At 27.2% G+C, this 22,419-nt stretch overlaps 2 protein-coding genes across 3 annotated transcripts in view; one reads left to right on the top strand and one right to left on the bottom strand.

Annotated features, from left to right (window-relative positions):
* LOC148229123 (scavenger receptor class B member 1-like) overlaps positions 1–22,056 on the bottom strand; it is a 57,220-nt gene extending 35,164 nt beyond the window's left edge. The window contains exons 1-3 of one of the 2 annotated variants that reach the window (XM_088197449.1): positions 21,947–22,056; positions 13,189–13,340; positions 2,764–2,855 (exon numbers count right to left, since the gene is read on the bottom strand). In XM_088197449.1, coding sequence (XP_088053575.1) covers positions 2,764–2,855; positions 13,189–13,324 — 228 coding nt within the window. In that variant the 5' untranslated portion in view covers positions 13,325–13,340; positions 21,947–22,056. Of the gene's footprint in view, positions 1–2,763; positions 2,856–13,188; positions 13,341–21,831 lie in introns of both variants that reach the window. The other variant, XM_088197450.1, reaches the window with a different exon arrangement.
* On the top strand, positions 5,532–6,771 carry LOC148229124 (zinc finger BED domain-containing protein 5-like). The gene is made up of 2 exons (XM_088196738.1): positions 5,532–5,775; positions 5,853–6,771. Exon 2 carries the CDS (start codon positions 5,857–5,859, stop codon positions 6,769–6,771), a length of 915 nt encoding a protein of 304 aa, XP_088052864.1. The 5' UTR covers positions 5,532–5,775; positions 5,853–5,856.
* Positions 22,057–22,419: the final 363 nt, after the last annotated feature.

Below are 22,419 nucleotides of genomic sequence, written 5' to 3'. Positions count from 1 at the left end.
TGTCACACTTAAACAAAAAAATCACTGAGGTATTAAGCACAGTGTTCTAAAATTGCACATTCTAAAGAAAAACGAAGTTGACAAATGTACTGATTTTTAATATATCATTACAACGATACACGCGCCAGAGTCTGATAAGATTTGTATTAAACAAAAAAAAAGAGTCTTGTTCCGCCCCGAATCAATGGTATCTATTGAAATCAATTGAAAAGAAAAATCTCAAAAATTTGTAGAAAATAAATCGTTCTTATTAAATATTATTTTTAATACTTTTATTATTAAATGCTGTATTTGTGCTGTATATACAACATAATTATTAAAAAAACACTCATTTCTCATAAGGTTTTTTCAAAAAATCGTAACTGAAAAAAAATAATATAAAAATATATTTCATTGAAATATATTTTTCAAAAACTAGGAGGCATTTAGAAGCAATCAATCAAAGACGATGATTTTCTAAGCTTATTGTTCCAAAAGAAAATAGATCTGGATTTTTTTTCTGATAATATATAATGAAAATGAAGAAATAAATGGAACAGAAAGGTTTTTATACACAGTCGTCTGATTTTTATTAGTACTCATATACAATAAAGGATCAGCGTATAAAGTATTTTAAGAAGTACCTGAATCTAAGGAAGGTTGTTTAAAAGCGTCTTATTGTTTGAAACACTAAATATGCAAAAACAGATTCGACTTATAATATACCGGCAATACCGGTTATACCGGTATTGAAAATTCCGGTATTATTGCAATCCTTAATCATGATACACATGATTCATAAGTTTTTTTAAAATATTCTTTTTCAAAAATAAATTAACTGTATTATATATTTTTATGATATTTATGTTTAATGTCATTTAATTATTCGTGGTTTATTTGGGTATTTTTTAATATTTTTTCATTATAATGTTTTGAATATATAATCCTCTAAATTTTGACTTTGTATAAAATAATAATTCATTCGTATTTTTCTGTCAATAATTTTTTTTTTAACCATTATAACGTATTTTATTTCAAATTTTTCACAATTTATTTTGTGCATATACTATGCAAATAAAAAAAATAAAAAATAATCTATGTACATATATTGCAAATTATTATACATATTTTTTTTCGTGCGTTTCATTATATTTATAAGCAATGAAATTAGAATATATTTTGCATAATTTTAAGTATAAATATTTACACATTTATTTTTTTAAATAAAAAATTAAAACTTACCAAATAAATTTTTCAATGACAGTTAACCAGTTTTGATTTCTAAAAAATACTAAAACCTGATTTTTGGATGCTCTACAATAAGCACATTACTCTTAAAGATCAGTTATTTTTATGGAAATTCTCTAAGATTAAAGGTCCGTCCATGACTTTGGAAATAAAGTAAAATAAACATGCTGCAACCGTAATATTGTGCATTATTATTTTAATATTGATTTAACCTTTTGATATTAAAACAAGTAATAATATGTTTTATTCCCATTATAAATACACAGTACATGTGCTACAAACAATATAAAATATAAAGTTCTTTATGGAATATTTTATTGAATATAAATGTAAAAATAATGCATATAGATAACACAATTTTATAAGATTATGTCACAGTTTGTTAACAAAAAAACTGCTCCTAATATAATAATACTACATAAAAGGTTGTTTAAAATATCAGTATTTTAATTTAGTTTATTTTGGCATTAAAAGCCTAAAAATAAATTTTGTTTCAACAGCAGTATTTTTTGTCAAATACAAAAAATTGCGTCACTAAAAGGTTTGTTAAATTAAATTTATTCTAAACTTTTACAAGAAAATGATAAGCGATAGCTCAATGGTTTGACAATAGTGTTCAAACACAATCAACAACTAAGTGGTGTAACACCAGACTGAAAGCAATAAATCAGTTTTATTAATTTTAAGGTGATGCCGAAATGTACGTCGTTTTTTAAATAAAGCAAAAATTCACTTTTGAATGTTTATTTGTATTTTATTAATTTAAAAAAATATATTATTTTAAAAATATAGACTTCTCCTAATTCTCAATCAAATTTTTAATTCAATATAAACTGTTGAATGCTTTAAAAATAGGCAAAAACGACATCTGGAACGTGTTGCATCGATTAAATAGATAGTCGGGAAGAGCAAAGTCTGGAGAATAAAATGGATGAGACAAAACCATTCAGCAGAGTTTCTTAATTTTAGCAAAAGTCAATTTCGTCAAAAAGTGCAGGGCTTTTTTTACTTATTTATCCAGAACGATCCATCTGATCACAATATAAGCTTTCTGTTCCATTTTTGCCAGGTTTACAAGTTTCGTAATGCACAATCCCTTTGCAATCGAACCATACACATATATGTATATTAGCATATCTTAACATTTAAACGACTGCGGTGAAAACCATAGAATACAAATTCTATGAATAATTAAAAAAAAATCGGTTCTACAAAATAACACATTTTATAAAATGACGACGTTTTGTAGTCTGGTTCCACCCCGAATCAGTAACATTAGTTAGAGGACCGAAGGTAGGGAGTGTATATAAGTTATAATACTGCCGCATTGAACCACTTTTTTAATAAACTCTATACAGAACTACTAATTTGCTTCTGACTTGGAATAATAAGAGATCAGACGAGCTTGCCCAAAACGGAGCTACGTTGAATAAACTGAGACGGTCCTTAGAAGACCATTCGATTGGAATGTGACACTCTAACGGCGAGAATATACATGTATATAAATATAATTTTTATGCAAAAAATACTACTCACCCATTTGTAAATCCTATCGTAGGGCTGCACAAACAATATAAAGAGTCCCGTACAAAGCCCGACAGTAGATAAAAACAATAGCGAGATGAACCCTGAAAAAAAGTAAACGTCAAAGTATTGTAATCATTGTCAACATTACAATTGTAAATCAACATTTGCATAAAATCTCTATTTACTATAATACAATGTAAATATAATATAATTAATAAGCATAAAATACAATGCATAAGATTGCATTGAATATTAAAAAAATATATACGTATGCGTACATAATCATTTTTTACATAATCGAATGCAAATATAAAATTAGGACGCGCATGCAATTTTCAAAGAAAATCGTGTATCGTTTTTTTTTTTTTTGTATAATATATAATCAAAACCCCATTGCATAATTTTCGCCGAAAATAAGCAAGGTTGTTCAACATATCATATTATATGTTTAATATCTCTGTATCGAATTATAGCACACGCAATAAAATTCTAATCAAATCGTCACTCTAATTATTATTATTATTGTAATTGAGTTTAACAATTTGTCGATAAATCAGCTTAGTGTCATAATACAAATGTAACTTCTGTATTATGCAATTGTCGTATTATTATTTACAGTAATTTATACATTAGTAATAGCAATAATGATTGCTATTTTTATTGTGAATATAAATATATATTTATGCTCTATCACACCTAATTTAATTAAATGTAGACAAGAAGTCATAATATTGCAATATATGCGATGATTAACAGATAATAATAAACAAAGAAGTGGACTTCTTAAAGTATTATTTTAATAAGTTGTATTGCATTGTAATGTAATTTAAATAAATATTACTAACTAAATCAATTAACTGATTAAATATTTTAACCAAATGTTTTCGTTTTATATGCATTTTAGTCAGCACGTGAAATGTACGAGTGAAATGAGTCGTTAAAAATCGAATGTTTTAAGTATGTGTTTGAGTTATTGTGAACCGTTTTATATGTTACCTGCGAGCAGTTTTGACGAATTGGAATAAGGCTTATTTAATATTTGTGTGATCAGGGTGATTTAAATGATAAAATAATCTTGTAACTTGATGTTACTTTTGCATGAACTGTTGAGAAAATATTTGTGGAATATGACAATGCCATAGAATTTTTAAAGCACGCGTTTTAATGAGTACTATTACATTGTTATATGTAATAGTACTTATTAAAACTCATTTTATTTTATTATCTAATAATTATTGTATAAATTTTGACTGCACTAATTAATGTACATGGTTTAGTTTTATATAATAAATTGAATAAAAAATTTCTTTAAAGGGTTGATTTATAAAGCACCTTTGTAGAATCAACTTTATTACTTTTGTAATGTATATATTAAATACCCGTTAATAATCTGCGATATTAGATTGTTGTGAAAGTGTAGTGCCAGAAAAAATATTGATGCGATTTATGTCTTGCAATCTGAGGAGGAACAGATTCAGTTACAAAATAAATATTATAACAAATTCAAAAAATGTTTTTAATTGTTATATTTAGCACAAAGGACTTCAAATAAAGAGATTGGCAACACACAGGAGCAACATGCAAGACCGCGCTCTTCCGCATAGTATATCACGAAATATATTAAGTTTTTTTAGTTTTTGTATCATCACGTCACACAACATGTTAACAAAGTCAAGAAATCTCTTAATAGTATGTCCCACTTTGAAGGAGATGTACTGAAAAAATCTTTGATACACAATTTTTTTACTTGAATCAATAGCACAGTTAATATGTAAAAACAGTACTGCAAAATTTTGCAGTGAATTATATTTAAGGTATGTTTTGTTAAAGCTAATATAAAAAATATTAATCCACCCAATTTGTATATTTATAAAGATTTTTTAGTTTATTTTTATATTTTTGCATTATTTTCATCTGAAAAAAAGTAAAACTATTATAGTTTTAAGTTTAATCTGTGTATATAACATTAAATGACATATTTTTTAACAACTAAATATTTTTTTGACTATTATTTCTTTATAACTAATTTTTTGCATGTAGACTGAGTGTACATCACCGGTGTACGCGAATATTTTTTGTACCCCAATAATAAATTAATTTTAGCACTTATATTACAATTATTATGACACTCAGATTTTTCCCATTACCAATTCGTAATTTTATAATAGAAAATATTTGCATGTACACTGAGTGTATATCACCGGAGTGCACAGATATATTTTGTGGCATAAAAAGTTATGTTACAATAAATTTAATGTTTATATTTTGACTATTATTTTTTTTAAACCTAAATTTTTATGGATGTAGACTGAGTCCTACATCACCGGTGTGCTCGGATATTTTTTGTACCCTAATAAGAAGTTAATTTCAGCACTTATATTACAATTATTGTGACACTCAGATTTTTTCCATTACCAATTCGTAATTTTATAACAGAAAATATTTGCATGTACACTGAGTGTACATCACCGGATTGCGCATATATATTTTGCACCGTAAAATGTTATATTACAATAAATGCAATATTTATATTTTGACTATTATATTTTTTATAACTAAATTTTTATGCATGTAGACTGAAAGTACATCACCGGAGTGCGCGAATATTTTTTGTACCCTAATTCAGCGGTTTCCAACCTGGGAGGCGCGCCTCCCAGGGGAGGCGCGGACTATTGCCAGGGGAGGCGCCAACATTTTTTAATGAATTATTTTTTATACCATAATATCTACAAATGAATAAAACTTGATATATTAACATAACAGTGAAAATTCAGTGCATGAATGTTAATTTTTTTACATTTACATATATTTAATTCCTATTAAAAAAATTATCTGGAGCGGAGAAATTTAAAAATGGCGCGTTTGCAAACGCTCTGTTTCGGTAATACACAAAACGACCGCTAGTTGCATAAAACAATAACCTCAAATTTAAATGTCACTCGTGTCAACTGAAGCGTGTCGGCAGGGCGTGATATTGTTTTTTTTAATTGTTTCTGACGTGATTTCTTCTTGAAAATAATCGTTAGTATATTTTAAACTTCATTTTTTTTATTTAAACTATCATTGATTTTAATTTATATCAATAAAATATTTTTTAGACGAATGGATAAATTTTTGAGTGGTTACAAGAGAAAAGTCAACAATAATGAAGATACTGATGCTGATACTAGTGGGAATAAAATCAAAAAAGTACAAGGAAGTAAAGCTCCCAAGAAAAGACAATACAGTTCATCCTATTTATCATTAGGATTCACTAGTGTCATTATAGATGGCTTGGAAAAACCAATGTGTTTGTTGTGTTCGAAAGTTTTGGCTTCAGATAGTATGAGACCAGTCAAATTAAAACGGCACCATGAAACTCTACATTCTGAATACGTTGATAAGTCCATAGAATATTTTGAAAGAAAATTGGATGAGCTTAATAATCAAAATCAAACGTTCAAAAATATTCTTTCTGTATCATCAAATGCATTATTGGCTTCGTACCATGTCTCTTACCGAATCGCAAAATGTAAGAAACCACATACAATAGGAGAAACTCTAATTTTACCAGCAGCTATTGATATGGTTCGAATAATGTTCGGCGAATCATATGCAAAACAGTTGCAACAAATTCCGCTTGCTGATAATACAGTCGGAAGAAGAATCAATGATATATCTGAAGATATTTGCGATCAATTAGTTTCTCGGCTGCGTACTTCGAAATTCGCCATACAAGTAGATGAGGCAACTGATATAGCTAAAGATGCCCATTTAATTGCATATGTTCGATATGTTGTGGAAAATAATATATTAGAAGATATATTATTTTGCAAACCCATTCCTGGAAAGACCACATCCATTGAAATTTTTAATATAATGGACAGTTTTTTTAAAGAAAACGACATAACGTGGAGTAATTGTATTGGACTGTGTACTGACGGAGCTCACTCAATGTCCGGACACAAAGCAGGTCTTCAAGCATTAGTTAAAAAGAAAGCACCACATGCTATCTGGACCCACTGTGAGCAGCTCTAGTGTCAAAAAATATGAGCGAGGAACTTAACAACATTTTTACAAAAATTATAAAAATTATAAACTACATTAAGAACAGTCCTTTGAGATCTAGGCTGTTTGCAAAGTTGTGTGTAGATATGGAAGCTAATTATACCTCACTTCTGTATTATTGTGAAGTTCGCTGGCTATCTCGTGCAAAAGCGATTCAAAGGGTATTTGAACTCAAAGAAGAAATAACAGCCTTTCTCGAAGAAAATCACCACGAAGAGGCACATTTGTGGACGAACGATAATTTCCTTGTTAAACTTGCCTATTTAGTTGAAATTTTTGGAAAATTGAGCAGATTGAATAAATCAATGCAGGGATCACAAATGCATCCACTTGTTCAAAAAGACAAAGTAAAAGCTTTCATTAAAAAGTTGAAGTTATGGAAGTCAAATTTACAAAAGAATGAGTTGGACATGTTTTCACTGTCAAAAGATTTCTGGGCCACAGCCAATATTGAAACAAGCAAGAATCTTTTTATTGAACACTTGGATGGTCTAGTGCTGCATTTTTCAAATTATTTTAAAGACCTTGATTTCTCAAAGTTTTTGTGGGTACAGAATCCATTTATCGACGATGAAAACGACAAATTTGAGCTGACAACCATTGAAAAGGAAAAACTTATAGAATTATCATTCGATAGCCTACTAAAACAAAAGTTTCAAAATGAAACCTTAATTCAATTTTGGATGAATCTTAAAGGAGAGTATGAATCTTTGTATTGCAAAGCAATGCAAGTGCTTCTACCGTTTGTAACGTCGTATTTATGCGAAACGGGCTTTTCGGCACTGGCTGCAATGAAAACTAAATATCGCAACAGGTTAGTAGTCGAAAAAGAGATACAAGTGGCACTCTCCACATTGCCCCCAAGATTTGATAAGCTTTGTGCTAATAAACAACAACAACCGTCGCATTAAATTTTTATGCGATAGATGTAGTTGGTTTAATTGTTTAAAAAAACTTATATATAAAAATAAATATACACGTATGTGTATGTTATAACTAAACCTTGTTATTATTCTGTTAATTGTGGTTTTCAGTTTATTTTTGTAATAAAGTTTTTATTATTTAAAACGTGTTTATATTATTTAATCTATTAAAAAAATAAAAGGTAAGGGAGGCGCGGAAAAAATTTTTTTTTTTTTGGGGAGGCGTAGTAACAAAAAGGTTGGAAACCGCTGCCCTAATTAGAAGTTAATTTCAGCACTTATTGTGACACTCAGATTTTTCCCATTACCAATTCGTGATTTTATAATAGAAAATATTTGCATGTACACTGAGTGTACATATATATTTTGCACCGTAAAAAGCTATATTACAATAAATGTAACATTTATATTTTGACTATTATTTTTTTATAGCTAAATTTTTATACATGTAGACTGAGTGTACATCACCGGACTGCGCGAATATTTTTTGCAAAGGTTAAATGAAATATATTATTTCATCTTGTAGCTCTTCTAGTTACAAGAATATAATATATGCGCTTTGCAAATGTGAGTAACTTTCTATAGACATACATATATTGTAAACGTGTACTCATTACAAAAAGTTTGTGTGTGTGTGTAACAATTATAATACAATTCAATACATTAAAAATTAAATTTTAATACTTGATTAAAAACAATGTAAAGCAAATACATGTAAAAATATAAAGGTCATGGATTGAAAGCTTAGAAAGGCGTTTTATAAACTGACAGGAATAATGCAAGAATGTTAAAGAAGAAAGGAAAAAACTTTGACTAGAAATTTATATATAGAAATATTAAGGGTTTTGATAATAGTAACAGGTAATATGGTTAGAATAGAATATGAATCATTAACAACTAGATAATAAAACTTGTTCTTCTAAGCTTATTTATAAATATAAAATAACTATATTTATAGTTAATACATAGCCTTGACACTATTAAAATCACAATCGCCTGAAAAATAAAGCTATAAAGATGAAGTTTCTTAAAAGACACTAAAAACAAATTTTACAATATTTTTTTTAAATATATATTAAAAAAATATTATCTGATGTATGTATTTGTACAATAACCCACTAATTAATTTTTAGCAAAATTTTTAATACGTAGAAAGAACTTTTTTTATGATTTTTTCATTGTGAGCAGCTAAACACATGTTTTAAACGATGCATTTATTTATGATGGAATGATTATGATAATTAAGAGGTATGAAGTATATTTACTTGTTCGAACACGATAATTTAACAAAAATGGGATTTTTATGCCGAACGTGTCATGGCGTTTTGGATTTACCCATCAATTATTAAGCACGCGATTGTTTAAATTGACATTTAGTCAATGACTATATTTTACCATTTTTTTTTTAAAAGAGGGTGTTGTTTGTTTTTATTTTTTGTGTCCTAAATACATTTGCAACCGTCTGAAGAGTACTTGAATTTGGGAATTTTAAGTGCGATTATTAATATTTTTATGAAAACTTGTTTTAAATACTTGTTTTAAAAAAAAGTGCCATGACCTTAGTTCCGTCATTTTTTCATCAATAATTCACATAACGCTAATTGATACTTGCATTTATTGTATTTTAATTATTTTTGATTGATATATATTTCATACTTTAAATAAAAGATATTTTTGCAATGAAAATGCAAAGTCACGTCTTCATATGAAAAAAGTCATACCAATTTAGATTTAATCTCATAATTCTAGGAAAGAAATTTGCTGACCTCAAGAGGTCAATAAGTGGTTTTACATCACGTTCAAGATGATAACTGATTAAGACGGATTGTGCATGCATCTGCTACAAATATGTTATTTACAGGTAAATAACAAAAATAAAATTTTTACATTGTAAATTCTGACTACGTGCCTCAAATTATTTATTTAGTAAAATCAACATAGTTTAATTTTATTGAAATATGTTTTAAAAAAATGATGTTAAAGATCATATAAATATAAAATAATACAACAAGAAAACAGATAACAAACATACAAATTCATTTGTGAGTATGATGAATAATATGTTGGAAAACAGGGTGGGTCATAAAGATCACCCGCATTTTAAAGTAGAATAAAAAATATACAAAGTTATGCGGTACATAAAAAAGTACATCAAAAACTCAAACAGAATAGCGTTAATTTCCTGTCTGATTCTTTCATTCAAATACTCGAGAGATCAAGGACGATATTTGAAATTTACTGATATAAAAGTAAGATTCATCGCCACTCAGAAAAACAGCTCCTGTAGAAACCTGTTCAATAATTTCTGCAGATGGCATGATTACTCTCACTTAATTTTTGAGCCAACATCATTTCGTAAGGATGCAGTTTTAAATCAGTTTGTAGAATACTCCTTAAACTCCGAAATGATATCCCTAATTTCAATGCATGTTTATGAGCAGAACGCCTTTGAAATAGCTAATCGTATACTCTTATTACTTGCACATTTTCTGGTTTTAAATAATTTTCTGTTCAGTGTGGATTCAGTTGCCTAAAGAGTAGAATTCTTGGTACAGATGCGTACGGAATTGTTCTCATAATACGCTTGAACATCAAAACTCCAATTTTCATCAGTCTAACATATCTAATCAAATTTATCATATCTCTATTCCCACTAAAGTCAACACAATGCCCCCTTGAAATATGGTTGATATTTATGCTCTATCCTATTTATATTATTATATTATTTGAATCGATGTTTGACAAAGAAACAGTAGTTTTTCTAATAGTAGATATATTATAAACGATTTATTTGCGCAACTTTTTAATGTCCACGACGTTTCAGTTAAAATATCATTAAGCATCATCTGGTAACATTATTCTCCTTGAATAGTATGTATTTATATGTTTTAAACAGTAAAACATATAATTTTGTTATTATTTATATCCTTTTATAAAACTAAGCAAATTAAGGCTTTTACGTTGCATTATAATAATTCATATATACTTCAGGAATTCATGAGCTAGTGAAAACTGTATATTAATTTATTATATTTATTGTTTAATTTTTTAAGTTTACTTTATCTAAATATATGTAAATTTTGCATTAATTAAAAATATTATATTGTCGGGACCACTCGTGATGGTTGTGGAAAATTTAGCCGCAAAAGACACGCTAAAAGGGTCATAAAAGAAATTCCTTTTTTATTAAACGATATTGCGTATTCGATCGAACGTCCATGAACAGTAACAAAGCGCTTTAACATATTTAAATAAAGGCACTAAAAGGTCGCTGCCAAATGCGAAGGAATGGAAACATTGCAATCCTATACTGATTGCGAATCAAAGTATTAAGTATAATAAGATATGTATTAAATAGCAGATAGTTTCAGATGATCAAGAAACGAAAGAGCCAAAGGACATTTTTTATTTTCTATTTAATCAGAGTTTATATCTGCCAAACAGGTATCGAAGCTCTAAAATACGCATTTCATAGAATGGTGACGTTGTTAATATTACTGATTTTGATTTTATCCGCGCGTCTTATAAGATGTATGTTAAACATAAACAAAGAGTCTGGTTCCACCCTAAATCATCGATATTAGTTAGACGACCGAGTACTGGAAAGGTCGTGAAACTTCTTTCAATTCTAAACTGTATTTAAGCCATAAAAATGTTGTACTGAATTAATTTATTTAGACGCTTTAATATGAAACTTTGCTTAGAAATAATATTTCGCTTTCGACTTGGGATATCCGAAAGTTTAGCCAAATTCGCTTCAAGCGGAGCTACGCCGAATCGACCGATACAACTATTATAACCCAAAAAAAAATCGCTTACAAATCGAGCATTCTTTCTGGTTTAACTAAACAGTTCAAACTTTAATAACATGGTGTTAACCTAAAATATATTATTTTAATAAATATAGTATTATATGCTTTACGAAAATATGTGTTAAAAATTGCAAATAAAATTCAAGAAACTGTTTAAATTTTTAAATACAATTTAGAATAAATAAAAAAATAATTATTAGTATATTAAAAAAATCATCGCAAAAACATTTTTTATATGAAAAAATGTTTTAAAAAGAAAACTAATGTTAATGCTAAAACTACGATTGAAACATTCTGTAATGTCTTCTATGATACGAGTATTTAATGTTAGGCTAAGGAATTTTAACAATTTCTTAAATATAAATGACCTCATTTCGTTAGAGATTCTAACGATGTTTTTATGAAGAATATGCGTTTTATAACTTCAAATTAAAATTTGTAAGATAAAATAAGTTGTTAATAAATTCATGTCTTATTTAATTATTTTACAGATTCATATAACACAAGGGTACTTAACCTGGGATTTGGTATTATTGTTGCACTTAGCTGAAACCTTTTTTAAGCAAACATAAAGCTGCTTTCCATATTGACAAATAAATAAGCCCACACATTATTTTAAGACACTTCAGTAAAGCTTTGTACACTGGAAATGGTCCAATTAGTGTTAAAACAATAACTAAACTACAATTTGTATTACAGATACTGACCTATTAATTAATAGATCTTGGGACAAGAGTTTAACTCTAAAGCGAGCTATGTAAGTTTTAATTTAATATAAATATTTTAATTCAAGATAATCAATCTCATCTCTAACAACTTATTATTATATTGCTTTCATCATATAATATAAACATGCATATTAGTTTGTTGCATACATTATAACATTACAATACAAAACTTTCCCCAATAAATCATAATAGTAATAGCAAAAATTACTTATATTAATAATAGTGTCGCAAACACTAATATTCGCATTCAAGTTATCTAATGATAAATTAATTACTATAATATTATAAATTATTATAAACCATCAATTGACACATCGTTACACGACCTGTCAGAAGCAGATAATAACACCTAATTATAAATTCATGCGTCATCAGATTAACTGCACAAAACCGCTAGAATATGTAAAGATTAAACTGGAATACATCCCAATAAAGCACACTACTCATTGAGTATTCTTATTTATGGTAATATTCCATTGTGTCTTTGATATTAATCTTCAATTACATAGAAAGAAGTAAATTAAAGCAAATATTGCGGTCTGGTGCGCGTCACAATTGCATCTTGGTACATTTCCATGATGATATTGATCCTTGGTAATTATTTATAAGCAGACAGATTGACTAGTAGTAAAATTAATACATAGAAGACCCACGTTAGAATTCGTGTCTGGGAGATTAAAAAAGCGTTTAATATATAATTAAAATTACTTTTAATCAATATATTATTATATTTTCATTGATTTTTATAACCTTATAAATTAATATCGTAATGAATAAATAAAATTATTAGTTATAATAATTTTAATTAATACAATAGATATCATTAATTGCAGTATGATGTCTCACTACTTAAATACTAGTTGTTGGTTGTGTTTACTTCGATGTAACTAAAAAGCTACAATAAATTAATAAATGTGTACTCACGTCTGTTCCTCTTTCGCTTCTTGGATTTGTTGGATTCGAAGCTTTGGTTTGTCGGATTTGTGTCCTGGTTAGCGGTATTCACTGCACTGTAGGTCCTTCCTGCCACTCGGTTCCAAAATTGTAATACGTCTTTCATCTTGATGATATGCAATCTGTAAAAAAGAGACTCGATTAAAATTCTGAAGAGCTTTTATACATAACAGTGAAAGTTATCTTTTAATAAATATGACTTTCAAGGTGAAGTATATAAATATTCATGACACTATAACATTTTTTAAAGTGTATTTATATATTTTTACATATATTAAATATATGCGCATTTACATGAAAATATGTTTTTATTGTAAAACATTAACCTTATGTGATAAGAACCCTAATAAGTATGTCAGTTTTTAAAAGGTAATATGTTAACTAAATAAAATAATATTTTTTGGCGTATTTATTGTACTAATACAAATATCCAAAATTCGTGTTTGATATATTCTCAGAATGATGAATACATCATATAAACTATTAATGGGGGTAATGCGTTAAAGAATGCTATGAAAAAACATATAATATAATATAATATAAATCCCAAAACAATAAAAAATATATTTAAACCATCGCCGTACATGTACGGCAGTCGATTTTTCACTGTTTTGAGATACCCCAGATAGTTACATATTTACACATATAACTAAAGAAATAATAAATAAAAAACATTATATTTATGTAGTATTTTTTTAAATTTGATTTAATGTAAATGATTTTTATATAAAAAAATACCAATAAATTAAAAAGTACAAAATAAATGCACATACATAACTAAAAATATTTTATATTCATTTTATAAAAAATATTGAGAACCTTTGAATTTATATAAAATAAAGCCCGCAAAAACCGATTAATATATAAAAAATATACTTATACAAAAAAGTAAGAAAATAAATCAAAGCGATAAAAATAATAATACATTATAAAATATTAATAAATAAATAACAACAGAAATAATTTTGGAAAAATGCGTAAAATTGATTCACAACTATGTGTATACTAAAAAAATAACAAATGTGTATAAATTAACTCACTACTCAAAGGGTTAAAATAACTAGCAAATATATTTAAGCATTTGATGCCATAAAATCTATTAGCCAATAAGAGAGAATCAATGACAGCGAAAAAATGGCTTATTCAAAATACGCGTTAAAAGCGCAATAAAAGCGAGATTCCTTAGAATTAGCATCCCCGTATGCATTAATAACTGTTTAGTGCCTTTACATTGACATTGACAGCTGCTAACAGTGTTGCCGAATCTCCACGATTTTTATAAGAATAATGACGAAAATAAATAAATCTAAATAAAACACCAAACCTTGTGTTAAAAGTGATATAGCTAAAGAACTTCCTACACTTTGACCGAGCGTATATAAGTGCATATAATTTAGTGCATTTATTTTAACACCTCCGTCACGAACTATAAGAAAATTCCGCCGGGCAAGAAAATCTGGAAAATGTGATAATGTGTCACTTATCAATTCTTATTGGTAGTCGATTGATGACCACCACCTTCCGCGGATTTCTACTCGATTCATAAGATAGTTCATACCAATGCGCATTAAATATCGACTGAGAAAGTAGCCGCTTCCCTCTTTACGTCAACCCTGATCCAGCTACGATGTCAACCCGATTCTTGGAACGATTGGATTCTACAGACGCAGACATCACATTTTTATAAAAAAATACACAAACTGTAATTAATGAATTATAAAAATTAAGTATTCTTCAAAACAAGACCAATTAGATAAATCTAATTATACAACATAAATCAATGTGTGAATCTATGTTATCTTTATCTACATTATTAATAAGATACCGATACATTTGATTTAAATTTTACATACATTTTCCGTATATATTGAGCTAGTCATTCATATGATAATTATTGTACCAAAAAATAGCAATTCATCAAAATCAACAAATATGTTTTCCCCAAAATTTCCAAGTATTTCCCCAGAAAAAAACCGTGATCACATTTGTTCTGACCGGTTTACTAATTTAGTTTAAACTTGTTTTCCCTACACATTTTTAGATGTGTAATAAAATTTGCAAGTCACTATAGAAAGACAAGGTCGTGAGAAATTAGTGTTAGATATATATATTTATAAAAATATAGTGTGAAAAGAAATATTTTTAATTTTTTCGGCAATAAATACTGAAAGAGTAAACCGATTGTTAAGGTTTAAAGTAAACATGTTATTAAAAAAAATATCTGTTAAATCAAACATAGCTTGAAGAAATTTATATTTTGTGGCGTGTCATTCTAGAGAGGCAAGGTCAAGAATTCGAACGCTATAAGGTCACAGATTCGATTCCGGTCTTGGTGGCATTTCCTTTGGTGATCAGATCGGATGTGGTTCGACCTAGAAAACTAGGTCTTTGACTTATCAAAAAAAGGCAACTCCCTTTCGTCCTAGAAGGTCGCCTCGCCTTAAATTTACATTTTCGCCATATTTTTTCAACGGACAAATACCCAAAATGACCTTAATAATTGCAACGGTTGCATCCAGACCTACCAAGGCGATTCGGTTTCGGTGCAACTTATCATTGCCCTGACATTATTCCAATATAAAAAAAATAATTATATTTATATTTCAGGCTGAGCACCTGGATGGTGTATTTGTATATTTTTAGAAAAGAAAACGAGTTTAAAAATGGTAATATATTCGTAGATTCGCACGTGCTTTACGTGGATTCAGGTGGTCAAATGTTATTCATCTATATTTAGTTACTAAAAAAATATGCTATTGTAATTTGCTTATAATTTTAATATTTAACTCATTACATTTTTGTGAAATGCTGCAAACGTTAAGAAGAGAACGGACCATTTCTTCCTGAAGTATTTGTAAAAGAGTCAGATAAATTAAAAAAGATCATGTATGTGTTCAAGATCATAAAAAGTTATAGTTTTTACTCACATGACGTTTGATCAATCAATTTGTTCATGAAAGCTGCTATTTTTATTCTTTTACTCCTGATAAAATTTCTAGTTAAACCTAATATTTCATGAATTAATAGTTAGTAAAATGATTGTTGCTATACATATATAAAAAATAAAATAAAATATAAATAAATGCTAATAAATAAATAAAGTATAAAATTAGATTAGGTTATGTATATTAGAATATTTAATTTAAAAATAGTTATAATTCAGAAACTCAAATTATGAACATGACAGAAATGTGTCTGTCAAAATGTTGGTTAGTGATCAACTGGAATATATTTTTCTTATTACTTCGTTAATATCAATTTAAAAAACTGATTTAATTGTTATTTATATTTTTTATTTATTAATTAAGTCCGGACGTATTAATTTTTTTTTTTACTAACATGAGGTGTTATTTTCTATTAAATATAAAAATAAAAATACAGACTAAAATAAAGACTCTTTATGTTTTTTCAACATTAAAGGTATCACTAAAAAAATATTTCTTCCGAAAATAACTAGAATCAAAGCTTTTCAGCGGAAAAGATTATATAGAAAATCAATCAAAAGAAGAGTTCTTAGGCATTCTGGTTAATTGATATTTTCATTTCTCGAGAAATAATACTTATTTACACTTTTCTCCCTATAAATTTTATTATTGATGAACAGAGAATTGGACGATCGTTGAAGAGAACTGATAATGGACCAAAATAAATCGGTCTACTTCCATTGATTACAAAGCAAGGAATTTTAAGTGCCTATATCTATACCAAAATCGGAGACAAATTAGTCAACAAAAGCTGTTCATATCTCGAACTATATCAACTTCTTTGGATTATTGAAAAAATATTTAGTTTAACCGACAGGCAAATTTTATGGAGTAACTCTGTGGAAAGCTCCCATATATTTTTGCAATCTGCCGATTTATACGCGAAGCGATTTCTTTTTATCTGATTATTAATATAGTTCTTAGATTAGCAAAGCAAAGATAATTCCGATTAGAGTTTTTAAGAAATTTTTTGGGCATTCAAATACGACCTCCATTAAAATTTTCCAAGAAACATGCATATTTTTAAGCATCTGGCAGGGACCCACCCATTTGTATGCAGTAGAATATAAAAATACACACGGTTTTGAAAGTCTATGTAATTTACTTCAGTAGAACTAAAGTAAAACACTGAAAATTCACAGCAGGAACATGCCAGTTAAATAATTATTTAATAATGAGCTACTTCAGATCATATAAAAGAACTTGTATGTATATTCAACAAAAATAATCTAGATATATATTGACTGTTATTGACTCACTACTTACTTAATAGTTGTTGATTGTGTTTACACTGTTGTAAGGGCTAAAACCTATCATGTTACAGCAAAAATATGTATCAGACTAGTATTTTTTTATTTTTAAATATTTTTTTCTATTTTTATGGTATCTGATTCTAACTAATTAATCTTAACTTTTTTCTGATCTTATGTAGAGGTGAATAATTTAAGCCTCGCTAAGTCAATATTCCATTAAGACTATGCAAAAATAAAAATAAAAAATGTTTGCATAATAAAGATTCATCGCATCATCACTAGATAAAACAGAATTTCAATGACCTAATAATTTCTATGATCCGATAAAAATAAATAAAGATACATTGTACCTTATTGGATACTGATACACAGTTAATTGCTACTTTTAACCTATTATCCAAAATTACTTCCTGTGCTGTGGTGTGAGTGGTGCATTGCAGCAGAGAAGCAGTAGGTTTGATTTTAAATACTTCCTTGTATTATAAATACAGATAAGAGTTAAAGAGCTACTATTATTAAATACAACGTTTATAACCTTGTTTTACTATTTTTATAAAAGTAATAAACATATAAATTATGTATGGATCAAAAGATTAAATTTACAATGTTAATGATTAATGGCCCAATTTTTCATATATACTAATAATCAAATGTCATTTCCGGGTCAACTACCAAAAGAAGGTCCAGCGCAGGGCAACGCTTCTCAAACCGCGAAGGTCACCTAAGTATATTTGTATTTTCGTTTTCTACAAATATTGTACGCAAATGTTTTTGCACTTTTGAACGCAGTTATTATATCACATACATTGTGGCGTTTAATAGGTTATTATTACACAATAAATGCTAATAATTCTATTCAAAGGTGACAGTTTTTATTTCGATTAAGTAACGCTCTATTAAAATACACTGTTGTGATGATTGCGATTCTGTAACCCAGAGTTGATTTTTAATTGTTTCAATTTAAATACTTATATTTTAAGTGCGCTTATTAGTTATGATAGATTATATTGTAAAACTATTAAATATGTCACGGTAAATATGCACACTAACTGCTACAAAAGATGCTATTTTTATATACGTTTTCATGGGAACATATTAACTGAAGGTGTAGGAAAATTAAATTATTAAATTAATTATACTTCTTATATGCTAATATAATATTGAATTATAAACTGAGAATATTTACCCAGCTTCTTTAGCGATTGAAACACTTTGTTACAGATGGTCTTGTGGTTTGATATATGCAATAAACTTATGAACTCCAAAAAAATTAAAAGCTTTCTATTTATAATGTATACATATATCTTTATCTTAATTAAATATTAATTAAGTACTCTCAAAATTAATGACGTTTTTGAATGAAACAAAAAAAAAAACACTTGAATGTTTATTTTTATTTGAATGATTCAAAATATTCATTATTAAAATGCATAAAATGTTGGAGGCTTTGATTCAAAATATTATATAACACCTGAATTTTATTGTGAAGTGTTGCATCGATCGAGATAAATGATAGTCTGGAGAATAAGGTGAACGAGATAAAACATTCCAGCCAAATTCCTTGATTTTATTGAGATACAATTTCATAAATCTATTCGACTTACATATTTTATCTATACTTATTCGACCTAATTATCTATTATATATATTTTTGAATAAATAATCTCATATCGCATAATCAATTTCAATACAAGCAGTTTTTATAATATACAACAATATTTTTAAGCACATTTTTACATTTAATTTAATTTAATGATACGATTTAGTCATAAAATATATCTTTATATTTACTTATAATTTAAATTAAAAAAAAATATATATACATCCCTAAATAAAATATGATTATAATTATATAATATAAGCTTTTAGTTTACTATTATTGCATTTTAAATTACATATGCTATAAAGTACGTTTTTATTGATAGTAATTGATGTGTTTTCAACTAAGCAATATTGAAAAACGATTCTATAAATCCAAGTCAATAAAGCGCCATAAATATTTTCAGTATATAATATTCCATAAGTCATAGCATTTATATTTTATGCCACAATATGATACAACAATATGCAGCTTTAAGGCTTCGTCATCCAATAATGGGGAATCCCGAAGGAGAACTTGTTTTTAACAGGTTACTTTTGGTCTTACAAGTGTTGTATAAAAAAAATCGAAACGATGTTCTCCTTGTTTTCAGTCTTGGATTTCAATGGAGCAAGGTAAGCACCCAGCTAAACGATCAATTATTTATATGTATTATTAAAATTGCAAGAAATCATGCAATTGATTTGGCCAAGTCTGTGACGTCACTTATAATTTAATGACGTAAAATCCGTTAATTCAATACCAATAAGCGGCCAAGGTTATAAAAAATCGATGGTAAATCTATTCAATGTAACGAATGTTATTGACCCATGTGTGTGTAAGATAATACATATTATTATATACACGACTAACGAGATAATCGTGGTTGTAGTTATTTTTATTTTTTAAAATACTATAAATTATGTTATGAATGCATATAGATTTATTAATATGGTAATATTAATACCTACTATTAAATATATCCTTAATAAATTTAGATAAAGTTCAAGATACATATAATATAATATCCGTATTTCTTAATTTATATTATATCATGAACAGATTTATTTCGAAAGGCCGGAAGACATTTTGAACAAACTTCTGCAGTAAATATAATAACAAATTCATAAGGTTTGATTGCAAAATAAATTGACACAAATTTTGCAAGAAAACTCGTTTCATGTCAAAATAAATCTATCATCTAATAATAATTTAAATTTTTTAGTAATCCTCTTCCTAGTTGTAAAATATCATTTCTATTAAATCAACGCGCTTTTGAAGATCATATTAAATATGTAAATCTATATTAAAAAAAATACTAACCAGGATATGATTTCAATGATTAAAAATACGATTTTTGAGCTTACTATGAGTTGAAAAATTGAATAAAATTATTTTTAATATTTGTTGTAAACATAAACTGTATATTATTTACAGAAAAAAACAGATTAGTTTATCCTGCAATTATATACATGTTTTTGTATTGAACTCTTTAAGCTTAAATATGTGAATGGAAAATTAACACTGATTTCAAGAAGCAAATTCAATTATCAAGAATTTTGCCACTCAATGTCGAGTTTTATATTTAATTTACACGTATCATTGCCTGTATTTATTTAAAATTGAATTGACCATAAAAATGCATTTTAAGGTTATAAGTTATTAATTTAGGTATACAGAATTTTATGCTAAAATTTTGGCAATAGCATATAAAATGTATTGAGTATGTAAAGAAAATAAAATTATTGTTAATGTAATTTTTATGCAAAAATAATAAAGTTTATTTTTTTAATACAAATTATTTAGCAGACAATAAAAATATCATTTACTCAAATAAAATAATAATATTGATCTAAAAATAAATAAAAAAAAACATTATTAAGTTTAAATATTAATATAAAATAAATTTAAATCACTTTAAGATGTAAATAAATAGGTATTCTCAAATAAATGTTGAAAATTCTATACAAAATTTCAAGTGAGATCGACGAGTGGGGAAGCTTCAAACCTTGATTACAAAATTACACTATACGACATATTTTTGCTATAAAGATAAAATAAATAAATTTAGATCTGGTCTATTTTTTAAATAAAAAAAAAAGTATTATTTTGCTTTAGCGATATATTTAAAAAATATTATTTTTATAATTCATAACATTTTGCGCATTAGTTTTGTATACTAAAAACTATAGTAAGACATTTTTTTTGTTGCTATTATATGCATTTTTTTATTATAGTATTTTATGGCTATAATATAATAATTACTATTTTTAATTTAGACTATATAGGTTTTTATTCTATTATTTTAATAAATTGGATCATTTGCATTAAGTGTATTAGGTATTATCTTTAGCATTCAATGTCAATAAAAAAATATTTATTTTATCTTTGTAGCAAAATATATAAATATGTAAAATGAAATAATAATTTATGATCATAATTATCAGTTTTAAATAGAATAAAAGTGAAATATGATGATATTATACTGAAAAAATCACGATTGTATCTAGTGCTTGTTACTTATCTTGGAATAAATTAAAAAATATAAAAGTCATTTTTTCCAAATGGAAGAGACTTTGTAGAATTAAATAAAATTAGCATATTTATACTTTATTAAAAAAATGTTTTTATTGTGCCATGAAAATACCCATAAACGTATATTATAAAGTGATCTGTTTATTACTAGTTAAAACGTTTTAAATAATCTTTCACTGCAATTTATGTAAAATAAGTAAACAAGGTCTATACCTAGTTTATAATATTTCAATGTTTACTCATAGAAAATCAAGAACCTTACGGTCTTAAGGTTACTGTCGTATCTGTTGCTCACTTAAGGTCCTTTCCTATTTGGTCTCACGCGAGAATATCCCTTTTTATGCAATATTATGAATAAAATTGTTAATGCCTCTCACCTCACTTAACATTCACTACTCCAGAGACTAATGGTATAACTTTTCACTACCCTCGCGATCGACTGGCGTCGCAGTCGGTTGTCGTGAGTCGACTGGCGTCTCGGAAAAAGTAGTCGTCGCGGGTTGAAGACCACCTCCACTGCGCGTATAAGTGACTTGTTTGACGGGGTTGTAAAATGTACCTATGAGTCAGATTTTTCTTCCGGACACGATGAGAAATTAGCGCGAAAAGATCACGAAGCAATTAATTTTCCACGACGATGTTTCAGCGAACGGATTACTATATTCTAATCGATGCGTTGGAAAATAACCATTGGCGAATAATATTAAATTTACAGAAGAGTATATGATATATTTCTAATGTATGTATTATAATAATTGAGTAACAGTGAATGAAATGTGTCTGAAGAAGAGTCATGGATCAGCAAGCTAAAAATCAGAGGAACAGCTATTTAATTATCACATATGTAAAT

Source organism: Plectrocnemia conspersa, unplaced genomic scaffold, assembly GCF_051122295.1.
Source record: "Plectrocnemia conspersa isolate PC_06_02 unplaced genomic scaffold, ASM5112229v1 ptg000011l, whole genome shotgun sequence".
In the NCBI taxonomy this organism is placed as follows: Eukaryota; Metazoa; Arthropoda; class Insecta; order Trichoptera; family Polycentropodidae; genus Plectrocnemia; species Plectrocnemia conspersa.
The sequence above is the reverse complement of the archived record's forward strand: the minus strand, read 5'-3'. Positions and strand labels throughout refer to the sequence as shown.